Source organism: Amphimedon queenslandica, unplaced genomic scaffold (assembly GCF_000090795.2).
Source record: "Amphimedon queenslandica unplaced genomic scaffold, v1.1 AMPQUscaffold_13508, whole genome shotgun sequence".
In the NCBI taxonomy this organism is placed as follows: domain Eukaryota; kingdom Metazoa; phylum Porifera; class Demospongiae; order Haplosclerida; family Niphatidae; genus Amphimedon; species Amphimedon queenslandica.
Genome location: NW_003546256.1, coordinates 86,721 through 98,938, shown reverse-complemented (window position 1 = coordinate 98,938; position 12,218 = coordinate 86,721). Strand labels below are relative to the sequence as shown.

The 12,218-nt window shown below is 35.3% G+C and overlaps 3 protein-coding genes across 13 annotated transcripts in view; all 3 read right to left on the bottom strand.

Annotated features, from left to right (window-relative positions):
• Positions 1-459: 459 nt before the first annotated feature.
• Positions 460-4,989, bottom strand: LOC109592646 (sushi, von Willebrand factor type A, EGF and pentraxin domain-containing protein 1-like). Of its 10 annotated transcripts, XM_020008046.1 has the most exons (17): positions 4,702-4,989; positions 4,207-4,578; positions 3,995-4,159; positions 3,769-3,942; positions 3,544-3,717; positions 3,315-3,488; positions 3,090-3,263; positions 2,865-3,038; positions 2,640-2,813; positions 2,415-2,588; positions 2,024-2,365; positions 1,800-1,976; positions 1,549-1,725; positions 1,320-1,496; positions 1,097-1,273; positions 874-1,050; positions 460-823 (listed from the first exon to the last, which is right to left on the bottom strand). In XM_020008046.1, exons 1-17 carry the CDS (start codon positions 4,976-4,978, stop codon positions 591-593), a joined length of 3,492 nt encoding a protein of 1,163 aa, XP_019863605.1. In that variant the 5' UTR covers positions 4,979-4,989; the 3' UTR covers positions 460-590. The 10 variants fall into 10 exon arrangements, with proteins under 10 accessions (XP_019863605.1, XP_019863602.1, XP_019863615.1 ...); XM_020008043.1 differs by having other exon boundaries at positions 4,207-4,989; XM_020008056.1 differs by lacking the exon at positions 2,865-3,038 and having other exon boundaries at positions 4,207-4,989.
• Positions 4,990-5,522: 533 nt separating this feature from the next.
• Positions 5,523-11,069, bottom strand: LOC105316536 (epididymis-specific alpha-mannosidase-like). 2 transcript variants are annotated; one of them, XM_020008084.1, is made up of 14 exons: positions 9,736-11,069; positions 9,565-9,686; positions 9,469-9,514; positions 9,263-9,410; positions 8,969-9,213; positions 8,857-8,922; positions 8,421-8,509; positions 8,262-8,370; positions 8,183-8,215; positions 6,363-6,493; positions 6,183-6,268; positions 5,988-6,130; positions 5,850-5,920; positions 5,523-5,801 (listed from the first exon to the last, which is right to left on the bottom strand). In XM_020008084.1, exons 1-14 carry the CDS (start codon positions 11,059-11,061, stop codon positions 5,621-5,623), a joined length of 2,796 nt encoding a protein of 931 aa, XP_019863643.1. In that variant the 5' UTR covers positions 11,062-11,069; the 3' UTR covers positions 5,523-5,620. The 2 variants fall into 2 exon arrangements, with proteins under 2 accessions (XP_019863643.1, XP_019863647.1); XM_020008088.1 differs by having other exon boundaries at positions 5,718-5,809.
• A 357-nt stretch (positions 11,070-11,426) lies between these two features.
• Positions 11,427-12,218, bottom strand: part of LOC100639719 (sushi, von Willebrand factor type A, EGF and pentraxin domain-containing protein 1-like) — a 1,849-nt gene continuing 1,057 nt past the window's right edge. Inside the window, exons 6-8 of the mRNA XM_020007883.1 lie at positions 11,941-12,117; positions 11,716-11,892; positions 11,427-11,668 (exon numbers count right to left, since the gene is read on the bottom strand). Coding sequence (XP_019863442.1) covers positions 11,427-11,668; positions 11,716-11,892; positions 11,941-12,117 — 596 coding nt within the window. The remainder of the gene's footprint in view (positions 11,669-11,715; positions 11,893-11,940; positions 12,118-12,218) is intronic.

Genomic DNA, 12,218 nt, shown 5'->3' with positions numbered 1-12,218 from the left:
TGTAGCAAGTTTGAGTTGATTTAGGTCGAAATTGGATTTTTTACAAATTTTTAAAGTTGCTCTAAAATCAGGCCAAACACCCTGTACTGTAGTACAGGGACATTGGCCAAATTTTTTCAAAATTGGCTAGGAAAGAATTCACCATTTTTATAATTTTTTTTCATACATATACATGTTTTTATGTTGTGTGGCAAGTTTCAGCTGATTCTGATCACAACTTGATTTTTTATGAATTTCTAAAGTTGCTCCAAAATCAGGCCCAACACCTTGTATTGTAGTACAGGGACATTGGTTGAAATTGGCTAGTAGAGAATTTATATACCAATTTTATATTTTTTTCTGATACATATATATGTGTTCTTATGTTGTATATATATATATATATTTAGTTTGAACTGATTCCGGTCAAATTTTGGAGCAACTTTAAAATTTCAAATTAGATCACAATGAACGCTTTTACTTTCACAAATTTAGTTAGTGAAGTTATTTATCAAAATAAATTTAAGTAATACAAATTAGTATAATAATTTATATAATTTCATGACAATAATATAATAATATCATAATATAAAAGCTCAGGAGATTTCTGTTCATTCATATTTTTTTAGAGAGTGGTCATATTGAATTTTGTCAGGATGACTTGATTCTTTGATGCATCGTGGAGGTGGGTCTGACCAGTAGCCATTGTAGAGACACTCTAGACGTGGCTTTCCAACTATTTTATAGCCATGAGAGCAACTAGTTGTCACATAGTCACCAGGATAATAGCCAGACATGTATATTTTGCCATGATGTGGTGGCTGAAGTTTGGGACATGGAGTTTCTAAATTTAGGGCAAAAATTGTCTCATTTTCGTGTTTAATTCTTTCTTACTTTTACAAGTAGGCTCCTCTCCTGACCACTCTCCGTTTGGCTGACATTTACGTGTTGAGCTACCAACCAGGAGACTTCCAGCATGACACACGTACGTTGCAACAGAGTAGACCGCCGTGTCCGGATAGTAAGAAACCTTTCCACCACTTGGATTTTTTAACTTTCCACAGTCGATAGCTATAAAAGGAACATTGTGCTATACTAGTACATAATGGGCACTTACGTCTGCAAGCTGGAGCATCACTAGACCACATCCCATTAGCTCGGCATATTGCCTCTTTGTGTCCAACTAGGTTGAATCCTTTGTTGCAAGCATATTTCACTCTTCCATTGAATTTTGTGTTTGTCACTGTCTTTGAGCCATTTGGATCAGGAGGATCGGGTAAACCGCAATCAACAGCTATAGTATAATTCAAAATCGTGAATATTACTATTAATAAACTTACCAACGCACAGTGGTGCTTTGTCTGACCAAGTTCTATCTTGTCTACAATAAACTGATCTTGATCCTCTTAAGAAATATCCACTGTTACACTCATAAATAGCTCTACCAAACAATCGTCTACTTATTACTCGTATGCTTCCGTTGGGATTTGGGTAGGGAGGACTACCACAAGTTATTTCTAAGTATCAAAGTGTTTACATTATATTTTATGCAAGTTCCTTTTGTCTTACTTCGACATGCAGGAGACCTTGAGCTCCATCTTCCATCAGACTGACATATCCTTGTGGCTGTTCCTATCAATTCATAGCCAAACCTACACTGGTAAATAGCAAGTCCTCCCAGTTCGCTGTTTGGGCTAATCTGGACTTGACCATTGACTGGATTGTTAAGTTGACCACAATCAATAGCTACAGCATGAAAAAGCAATATAATTATACCTTTCAGTGCATAAAATGTAAGCATGAGAAGGTTTTCAACTCACGTATGCACGAAGGCTCCCTGCTGGACCATTCACCATTGGCAAGACATTCCCTAGTTGGGTATCCATTAAGTGTGTAGCCTTTATCACAGGTGTATGTAGCAGAACTGCCCAGTTTTGTATCGGGAGAAACTGATACAGCTCCATTAGCAATAGCAGGCAATGGGCCACAGTCAATAGCTGAAGAACAATACATAGTATTGTGGCTTATACAACTAAAAACTTACGTTTACATTTCGGAATTCCTCCTATCCACTTTCCATGAGGTGAACACTTTTTAACATATGGTCCAACTAGTATGTATCCATGTTTGCAGAAGTAGACTAGTTCTTGTTTCTCATAGTTATGCTTTATGTATCCATTTTCTGGAGGTGGCAGCTTTGGACAGCGGTCTGGTATACACTTTGGTTGTGTTCCACCCCATTTTCCATTGGGGAGACATTTCCTTTTGTTATTTCCAACCAACTTGTAATATTTCTCACAATAGTAGGTTACTGTTCCTCCAATCCTTATGTCACCACCTTTGTAGCCACCATATGGTATACCATGGGGTTTACTGCACAGAATTGCTATTAAAAAAGAATTATTGGCACATTCGTAGATCCAAGTTTATCTTACGTTTACAAACTGGTTCATCTCCTCCCCATTTTCCATAGGCACATTTTCTATAAGGTGATCCAACTAGTTTATATCCATAATGGCAGGAATAAATAGCTTTCTTGTGTGGATAATAACCAGTCATATTAACAGTACCATAGTGTGGGTCTTTAAGTTGAGGACATCTAAATTTTGCTATAAAATATACAAGCATAGGTTAAAATTTAATAATTATATTATACTTACGTTTACAAACTGGCTCATCTCCTCCCCATTTTCCATAGGCACATTTTCTATAAGGTGATCCAACTAGTTTATATCCATAATGGCAGGAATAAATAGCTTTCTTGTGTGGATAATAACCAGTGATATTAACAGTGCCATAGTGTGGGTCTTTAAGCTGAGGACATCTAAATTTTGCTATAAAATATACAAGCATAGGTTAAAATTTAATAATTATATTATACTTACGTTTACAGACTGGCTCATCTCCTCCCCATTTTCCATAGGCACATTTTCTATAAGGTGATCCGACTAGCTTATATCCATAATGACAGGAATAAATTGCTTTCTTGTGTGGATAATAACCAGTCATATTAACAGTACCATAGTGTGGGTCTTTAAGCTGAGGACATTTAAATTTTGCTATAAAATATACAAGCATAGATTAAAATTTAATAATTATATTATACTTACGTTTACAGATTGGTTCTTCTCCTCCCCATTTTCCATAAGTACATTTTCTATAAGGTGATCCGACTAGCTTATATCCATAATGACAGGAATAAATTGCTTTCTTGTGTGGATAATAACCAGTCATATTAACAGTACCATAGTGTGGGTCTTTAAGTTGAGGACATCTAAATTTTGCTATAAAATATACAAGCATAGGTTAAAATTTAATAATTATATTATACTTACGTTTACAGACTGGTTCATCTCCTCCCCATTTTCCATAGGCACACTTTCTATAAGGTGATCCAACTAGTTTATATCCATAATGGCAAGAATAAATAGCTTTCTTGTGTGGATAATAACCAGTGATATTAACAGTACCATAGTGTGGGTCTTTAAGCTGAGGACATCTAAATTTTGCTGTAAAGTATACAAGCATAGGTAGGTTAAAATTTAATAATTATATTATACTTACGTTTACAAACTGGTTCATCTCCTCCCCATTTTCCATAGGCACATTTTCTATAAGGTGATCCGACTAGCTTATATCCATAATGACAGGAATAAATAGCTTTCTTGTGTGGATAATAACCAGTGATATTAACAGTACCATAGTATGGGTCTTTAAGCTGAGGACATCTAAATTTTGCTATAAAATATACAAGCATAGGTTAAAATTTAATAATTATATTATACTTACGTTTACAAACTGGCTCATCTCCTCCCCATTTTCCATAGGCACATTTTCTATAAGGTGATCCGACTAGCTTATATCCATAATGACAGGAATAAATTGCTTTCTTGTGTGGATAATAACCAGTGATATTAACAGTACCATAATAAGGGTCTTTAAGCTGAGGACATCTAACTTTTGCTGGAAAAAATTTAGTACAATAATTATTTTAATTATGATCAGTTTCCCTTACGTTTACACTCTGGCTCCTCTCCTTCCCATTTCCCATAGGCACATGCTCTGTGAGGTGATCCAACTAGCTTGTATCCATGATCACATGAATAGATAGCCTTTTGGTGCAGAGAGTAACCACTGACCTTAACACTGCCATAGTGTGGATCCCTGAGTTCAGGACAGTCTGAAAAAAGACTAAGTTTATAGTTTAATGCTAGATAATGTTTTTACCTTTGTACTGTGGTACTTTTCCACCATAGCCATGATTTCCTTTACCATGATATTTTCCAGGTGGACCAGGTTTATATTTTCCTCCTACGTGTGGGGTATCAGGCCCATGTTCCTCTGGTCCTTTTTTACCTGGAGGAGGTGGTGGGTGAGGTTTATACTCTACAGGCGTACGATCCGCAGGTCTTCTACTAGGAGGAGAGGGAGGAGGGGGAGGAGGTCCTGGCTCATATTTTTCTCCTATATATTTGTTAGGAGGCTGACCTCCAGGTCTTTTACCAGGTGTACGATCCCCAGGTCTTCTACCAGGAGGAGGAGGAGGAGGAGGTCTTTTACCAGGAGGAGGAGGAGGAGGTCCTGGTTCATATTTTTCTCCTATATATTTATTAGGAGGCTGACCCCCAGGTCTTTTACCAGGTGTACTATCCCCAGGTTTATGACCCCCAGGTCTTCTACCAGGAGGAGGAGGAGGAGGAGGTCCTGGTTCATATTTTTCTCCTATATGATGTTCTCTTGGTTTTTTACCAGGTATGGTTGGAGGATGAGGAGACCCTGGCCCATACTTTTTATGTGTACCAGGTGGGAAATCCTCAGGACTTTTACTTGGAGGAGAAGGTGGAGAAGGTGGTGAAGGTGGAGAAGGTGGTGAAGGATGAGGTGAATGATGTAGTTCTCCTTTGTGGTAGTATTTTTTGTAGTTCCTTGTTGGAAGTGTTGCCAATGCTGCAACACACAGTGCAAGTACAATCAGCAATCGAAGCTTCATTGCTGCCATTTCTTTATCAGAAAAAAAGGAATACTTGATCTCTTTCCCTCTCTTACTCTGAGGCTACTTTTATACTGGTACAGGCCATTAGACATTGTTTGTTGCTGCTCTACTCAATTATTCTGTCCTTCCATATCTTTGATTAAAGGTGTGCCACATTTTTCATTAAAGGCTCTTACTTTTCCTACTTTTAGCATTAAATTGATGTTCCTCTAGACCTAACAAGCATATTTGTATTGACTATTGGCATGTGATCCACTTCATAAGTTGTTTACTGTTTGAGCTGACGTAGTATGACTACAATTACCTATAGTGCCACTGGAATTGTAAAGTAAGAGAAAGTGAGGTCATGAATTCACAAAACTCCAAGCATAGATCTATAGTACAACTTAAAATTTAATAAAATGTGAAATCTGCTCAAATTTCTGTATCACAGTATGTTTTGTGCTCAAGTAAATGTATCTTTATCTCTAGGCATTTACAATAATTTTTATTTGTTTTTCATTTCTTTTGTTTTGTCTTTTGTAATGGAGGCCAACCATTTTATTGTGCCTACCTTCATCTTTTATCTCTTAAAAAATTTGTTTACATAATAATAATATTAAAAAAATCTTATTCAGCTCAAGCAAGCAAACAAACAAAAAGTTACATTTAAAAAGTTTCCTCTACTGTTAGTATAAGTGAGGCCATTCTCATTGGAAGTAAGTCAATGGCTGTGACATTACTTGACTTCACTATACCAAAGTCTGGAGTCGTTTCAGTTATTTCCTTTATCGTCCATTTTAAAAAGTCAGCTAAATTGATACGAGTCACGCCTTTAACACTTATTAATCTAATTTACTATGATCAATTAATGATGTACGTGTGTGTGTGTGCATACCTCATTCCAATCCTGTGATTAGAATCAGTTGATGATGCGGTTAATCTTTCAACACTGATAATGTGTATATTCTATCAAGGAAAATGAGAAAAAGCATAGACAAGAAACTAAAGAGAGATGACATGGGATTATATTTACATCATCCATTGGTTGACTGAATGGGCTCCATGAGTCAGTAGAACAAGATGTTGTCCACTTTTCTTTATTTTCAACAACAGCAACATGAACTAATATTGGTGACTGGATCTGCTGCATACCATGCAATGAAACACTATCAACATCTACAGTAGAATAACAATATTAATTGCTGCTATTAGTTGTATTGTTATCTACCAGCTGAGTTTATTAGTCCAAGTAGCATTGTATCGTTAATAATTGAAGTATCATCTCCTCTTGGATCATCTAACATTTGTAGGCGTCTAATAAATTTGATAGTAAATTACGAACAAATTAAAGATCACAAAATGTATTTTTATAGCAAATAAAAATCTGCCAAAATAAAACACTGAATACCTATGAGTAAGTAGTTCCATTCTTCCTTCATTAGCAGTCACTCCCATTGGCCTCTTAGTAGCTATTACAAAAGCTTTATTGTCACCATTGTCTCTTAAATGAGCTCTTCCAACCAATGGATAATAATTCTTCTATTAGATATAAATTAACAGACATGGGGTGATTATAGTAATGTGAAATAGTAATAGCAGTATGATGATACAAGTGTATGGTTTTTTAATGGGCTATCTAGTATTTTTTAAATTGGCATCTTTTTTAAAATGGCAGTAACTTGAAAAATTTAAGTCGGGATCAGCTCAAACTTTCTATGTAATCTAAATACATTAATATGCATTAGAAATGTAATAAAAATTGGGAGTGATTTTTTAGCCATTTTTGGAAAAAATCATGGGCATGTACAGTACATGTACATGTACATGTACTGTACATGTACATGCATGTAGATGTAGATGTAGATGTAGATGTAGATGTAGATGTAGATGTAGATGTAGATGTAGATATAGATGTAGATATACATGTACATGTACATGTACAGGGATTTTTTCAGATTTTGGCATATTTCATAAAATGGCTATAACTCGAAAAATTTAAGTCGGAATTAGCTCAAACTTTCTACATAGTATAAATACATCAATATGCCTCAGAAAATGTAATTAAAATTAGGAGTGATTTTTTAGCCATTTTTTGGAAAAAACCATGGGCTATAGTACAGGGATTTTTTCAGATTTTGGCATATTTTATAAAATGGCTATAACTCGAAAAATTTAAGTTGGAATTACCTCAAACTTTCTACATAGCATAAGTACATCGATATGCCTCAGAAAATGTAATAAAAATTAGGAGTGATTTTTTAGCCATTTTTCGGAAAAAACCATGGGCTATAGTACAGGGACTTTTTCAGATTTTGGCATATTTCATAAAATGGCTATAACTCGAAAAATTTAAGTCGGAATTACCTCAAACTTTCTACATAGCATAAAAACATCAATATGCCTCAGAAAATGTAATTAAAATTAGGAGTGATTTTTTAGCCATTTTTCGGAAAAAACCATGGGCTATAGTACAGGGATTTTTTCAAATTTTGGCATATTTCATAAAATGGCTATAACTCGAAAAATTTAAGTCGGAATTACCTCAAACTTTCTACATAGTATAAATACATCAATATGCCTCAGAAAATGTAATTAAAATTAGGAGTGATTTTTTAGCCATTTTTCGGAAAAAACCATGGGCTATTATAGTACAGGGATTTTTTCAGATTTTGGCATATTTTATAAAATGGCTATAACTCAAAAAATTTAAGTCGGAATTACCTCAAACTTTCTACATAGCATAAGTACATCGATATGCCTCAGAAAATGTAATAAAAATTAGGAGTGATTTTTTAGCCATTTTTCGGAAAAAACCATGGGCTATAGTACAGGGATTTTTTCAGATTTTGGCATATTTCATAAAATGGCTATAACTCGAAAAATTTAATTCGGAATCAGCTTAAACTTTCTACATAGCATAAATATATTAATATGCCTCAGAAAATGTAATAAAAATTGGGAGTGATTTTTTAGCCATTTTTCGGAAAAAACCATGGGCTATAGTACAGGGATTTTTTCAGATTTTGACATATTTCATAAAATGGCTATAACTCAAAAAATTTAAGTCGGAATCAGCTCAAACTTTCTACATAGCATAAGTACATTAATATGCATTAGAAAATGTAATAAAAATTGGAAGAGATTTTTAGCCATTTTTCGGGAAAAACCATGGGCTATACGGTGTAGTTGCTTCTTTTTATTCCAGTTCATATTGCAGTGACAACTGACCTGAAGAGGAACATCCATTTCATATACTCTTGACTAGTTGGGATAAATAAAAATAATTATGGACAATATTGCATCATACCATTGGGTAAAATCCGCTAGTGTAAGTTGTAAAGCTATTCTTTGAATTTAAATTAGTATTAAAGGCTATACTAATTGACATATCCCGTAAATCAGGAAGAGGACCAACTCTACGAAATATTAGAAGCTAGAATGATAGCATAATACAATACATACTTACGTAGGCTGTACTTCAACGAAATAATTGTATAAATCATTTTTATTGATTGGCTTGAATAATCTATATGCAATTTTGATAGGGCAAGAATCCTAATATAACAGTAATAATAATAAGTATAGGTTATACACCGAGGTAGAGGTTTCTATGGTATTTATTAACTACCAGCTGCTGATAATAAGACCACAGTTGACATACATACAACATATCTAACAGGCTAGGCCAGTAAAGAATCAACCAAACTTGATAAATGGACTAATAAGAGCATAAGCGTAGAGTACCAAACTGCCAATCAATTAATTATTTAACGAGATAGGTTTATATTTTTACGAGCTAGGTTAATATGAAAATAATTGACCTCTAATACTGCAATCTGATTGGTCAATCGCAAGGTGGCATGGTAGAATTATTATTATTATTATTATCATAGTAATATTACAGTTGGTATATTTTGTTGTATTTCCCACATAAGAGGACCAGAAGCAGTTTGAATGATAGGCAGAACCTATAAAAAGAATGATGGATCATTATAGCAAGAATGAAATCCATACTGTCGTATCATTAATAACAGCCTTTGAGCCTTCATCAGGTACAAACGTATACACATTGGTCCCATCGCAGACCGAATGTGGTACAAAACTGGGAGCCTTTTTTTCAAAATATTCGACAAAATTTACTGATATTTCCATATCATCTTTGCTGATGGAATTGCTCCACTCACTCAACCGATTATATGCATCAAACGATAAGGATATTACACCATTGTTTAGAGTCATAGCTCTATCAGCATTACTGCCTATAAATGGCAGTATGATTATAGTCATCATCATCATGATTATACTTACCTTCTTGTTTCTCCTGGGAGCAAGTCTTCTTAGTCACAAACATCACTTTTATACCAAAAGGTTCAAATTGTCCAGGAATGTAAACTTTATCCTTCACTTGTTGGTAAGGTATGGACAGCAACTCTCCACTGGTTGATAATTCAGAGACCTGTATCATCATAAAATGTATTTGCATTCATATTATTAATAATAATGTTCATGAATACCTGTACACAAAGACTGGGCGGGAGATCGATCTCAGAATAAAGTGACCTAAATTTAAAAGATGCTTTAGAAAATGTCAATTGTTTATAATGATGAACCTATTATGTCCATCAGGATTGTACAATACAGCTACCGCAACATTGTCATCATTTAATTTCTGTAAAGTGTTAGGAATATCAGCACTCAACAACGACACCTGTTTACCACACAATGCAATTTCCTATTGAGAAAAAAAAGAAAAATAAAATAAATAAATAGCAGGGTATTACTTTTAAAATGGCGGTGCTATTCAAGCCAGAAGAAATTGCAGACATTAATCTGTTATCATAGTCTTCATAGCAATTAGGAAAGCTAGTTCCAGTAATGGCATCGTGATGAGACAGTAATGAGAGTGTCTCCTTGCACAACAATAATGAATCCAGTACATGAGCATCATTGGTTTGACTGAAAGCTAGCAATGATTGTAGCGCAAATGTTACTGAGTTTTGTTTCCGGGCTAATGTTTTTTGGGAAGGCTTTGAAGTAAAAAACCCACTCCAGTATCCATCGTCAATCAGATACCCACACGGAGAGTCTAATACTCCTTTCACGCCATTACATCTCTCAGAGAGACAAGGATAGCAAGCTATGTATGGAAAGAAATCTCCACCATTAACGTAAGGGAATGATGCACCAGAATTGAGTACAGCTGTAAAATAGTCATTTAGCGTCGAATATTGCACTGTCATCCCAAAGTCATCAGAACGAGAATTAATGTATGCAACTATTTTGTCCATCGTGCTAAAGTGTTCGCTGGCATTGAAGAATGCGAAATCGTTTCCAAAAGGAACGAGTAGATGATTTGTACGCGACCAAGAGAGGCGAGTCTTACAAGTTGACACAAAAGACTCTGCTCTCTCTTTAGTGTCGAGTCCAAGCATTGTCGGAGTTGAATAATGTTCGCCAAGGACATGCGTAAACATGCTAGCGTTTGAATAAGGCGAAGTCCAGTAAAACTCCAGACTCTTAGTCTCTCGCATTCTTTGCTTTATATCATTAGGTATCCTGTTGATGACTATCCCCTTATATTGGAGAGCTGAGTATAACTCAGGCATCAGCAAGGAGTGACCAAATGGGTCTATGTGCCACTCGTATTTCGGTCTAGTATTCAACTCTTTACTGAGGAAATCAAGCCCAAGACTTAGCTGAGTATTGATGGTATATGTATTAGTTACTGCTTCATCATGCATGACCCAACCTCCACCAATAAATTCAAGCCTCTTCTCGCTTAGCAACTCTCTTAATGTGTCCTTCTGTTCTGTGCTTGCATCCTCCATCCACCATTTTGATAGAAAAGAGACTTCTTCCCATACAAATTTCCTTGCTTTGTCCTCGTGGAGTGCTTGTATGACTGAATCTAGGATGGAGTGGACTTGTGATTTGTAATAGTCATCAAAGCTGAGCCTGTATCCAGCATCACAGTGACTGTGTGGGATTAAATGAATGGTAGAAGCAGAACTGAAACCAATTAACAGGCTAAAGGTGGGGATTATGACTAAAAACATCTTGAATAATGTAGAGTATACACGTGGGATATCCTTTTCGAAATACGCCATCTTTTTCTTTACACCAAACATGCACCACGCCTTGCATGAACTTTATTGCATAGCTACATTAATGATTAAGGATAAGTTAATTTGGCAAACTGCAGCTTGATGGCATTGTTTTGAATTTGTGATAAGTACAAATGCATTAATGATAGTCAAATTAATCCATTAAGTGTTGTTTATAGACAAATGTGTTATGACCTAATCCTCCATTACAAGCCAAAATACTAATAGTGTCAAAATGATCATGCATGAACAGCTTAGCACTTTAAATTTTAAATTTAATCAGCAAATTTAAATTTAATCAGCAAAAATTATCCATAGAATAATCAGTATTTTATGCACATTATACATTAAATGTTTTGTTTCAAAAGTTAATATTCATGTTCCTTGTATGAGCCACCATATCCTCCTCCATAGGATCCTCCATAATGATCATCTTTCTTGCACTGAGCAGCAGATCCGCTCCATTGACCATTGTGAAGACATACTCTGCGGTTCTTGCCACTCAAACTGTATCCATAACGACAGCTGTAGACAGCATAATCACCAGGATATTGACCAGAGGTGTAAACTTTGCCATACTGTGGAGGTTTAAGTTTAGGACACTGGATTTCTAAAAGTATACTAATAAATGAATTTTACATGTTGATTTTCTTTTACTTTGACAGCCTGTCTTTTCTCCTGACCATGTTCCATCGGCTTGGCAAGTACGTACTTCACTACCAGTAAGTCTGAATCCTTTCTTACATCTGAAAGTAGCAGTTGAAGTGAAATAAGTTCCTGGATAGTAAGTTACATCACCATTTTTAGGCTTTTCAAGTTCACCACAGTCAACAGCTAGAAAATAAAGATAATATTTTTAGTTAAAAAGATGTAACAGCATACGTTCGCAGACAGGAGCTGGGTTGGAATATAGGCCATTTGCTTGACAAATGGACACAGATTTACCAACAGTATTAAAACCCCTGTTACATCTGTAAACAATTCTGCTCCCAAGAGTGGTAGTAGTGAAATGTATTGAACCATTAGGATCTGCTGGATCAGGGGCACCACAATCAACAGCTAATGAAATAGAAATATAATGAAGTGGCTTGAAGAATGTAATGTCTTGTTCTTACGTTCACATGTAGGAGCATCATCAGAATAAGTTTTATCATTCTGAC

Coding starts and splice junctions, on each gene's coding strand:
- LOC109592646 (XM_020008043.1), bottom strand. CDS start 4,978: ATGGCAGCAATGAAGCTTCGATTGCTGATTGTACTTGCACTGTGTGTT. Junction 3,489..3,543: donor AGATGAACCAGTTTGTAAAC/GTAAGTATAATA, acceptor TATACTTTACAG/CAAAATTTAGATGTCCTCAG. Junction 3,039..3,089: donor AGAAGAACCAATCTGTAAAC/GTAAGTATAATA, acceptor TATATTTTATAG/CAAAATTTAAATGTCCTCAG.
- LOC105316536 (XM_020008084.1), bottom strand. CDS start 11,061: ATGGCGTATTTCGAAAAGGATATCCCACGTGTATACTCTACATTATTC. Junction 9,411..9,468: donor CGCCCAGTCTTTGTGTACAG/GTATTCATGAAC, acceptor ATGATGATACAG/GTCTCTGAATTATCAACCAG. Junction 8,216..8,261: donor CTAGCGGATTTTACCCAATG/GTATGATGCAAT, acceptor TATCCCAACTAG/TCAAGAGTATATGAAATGGA.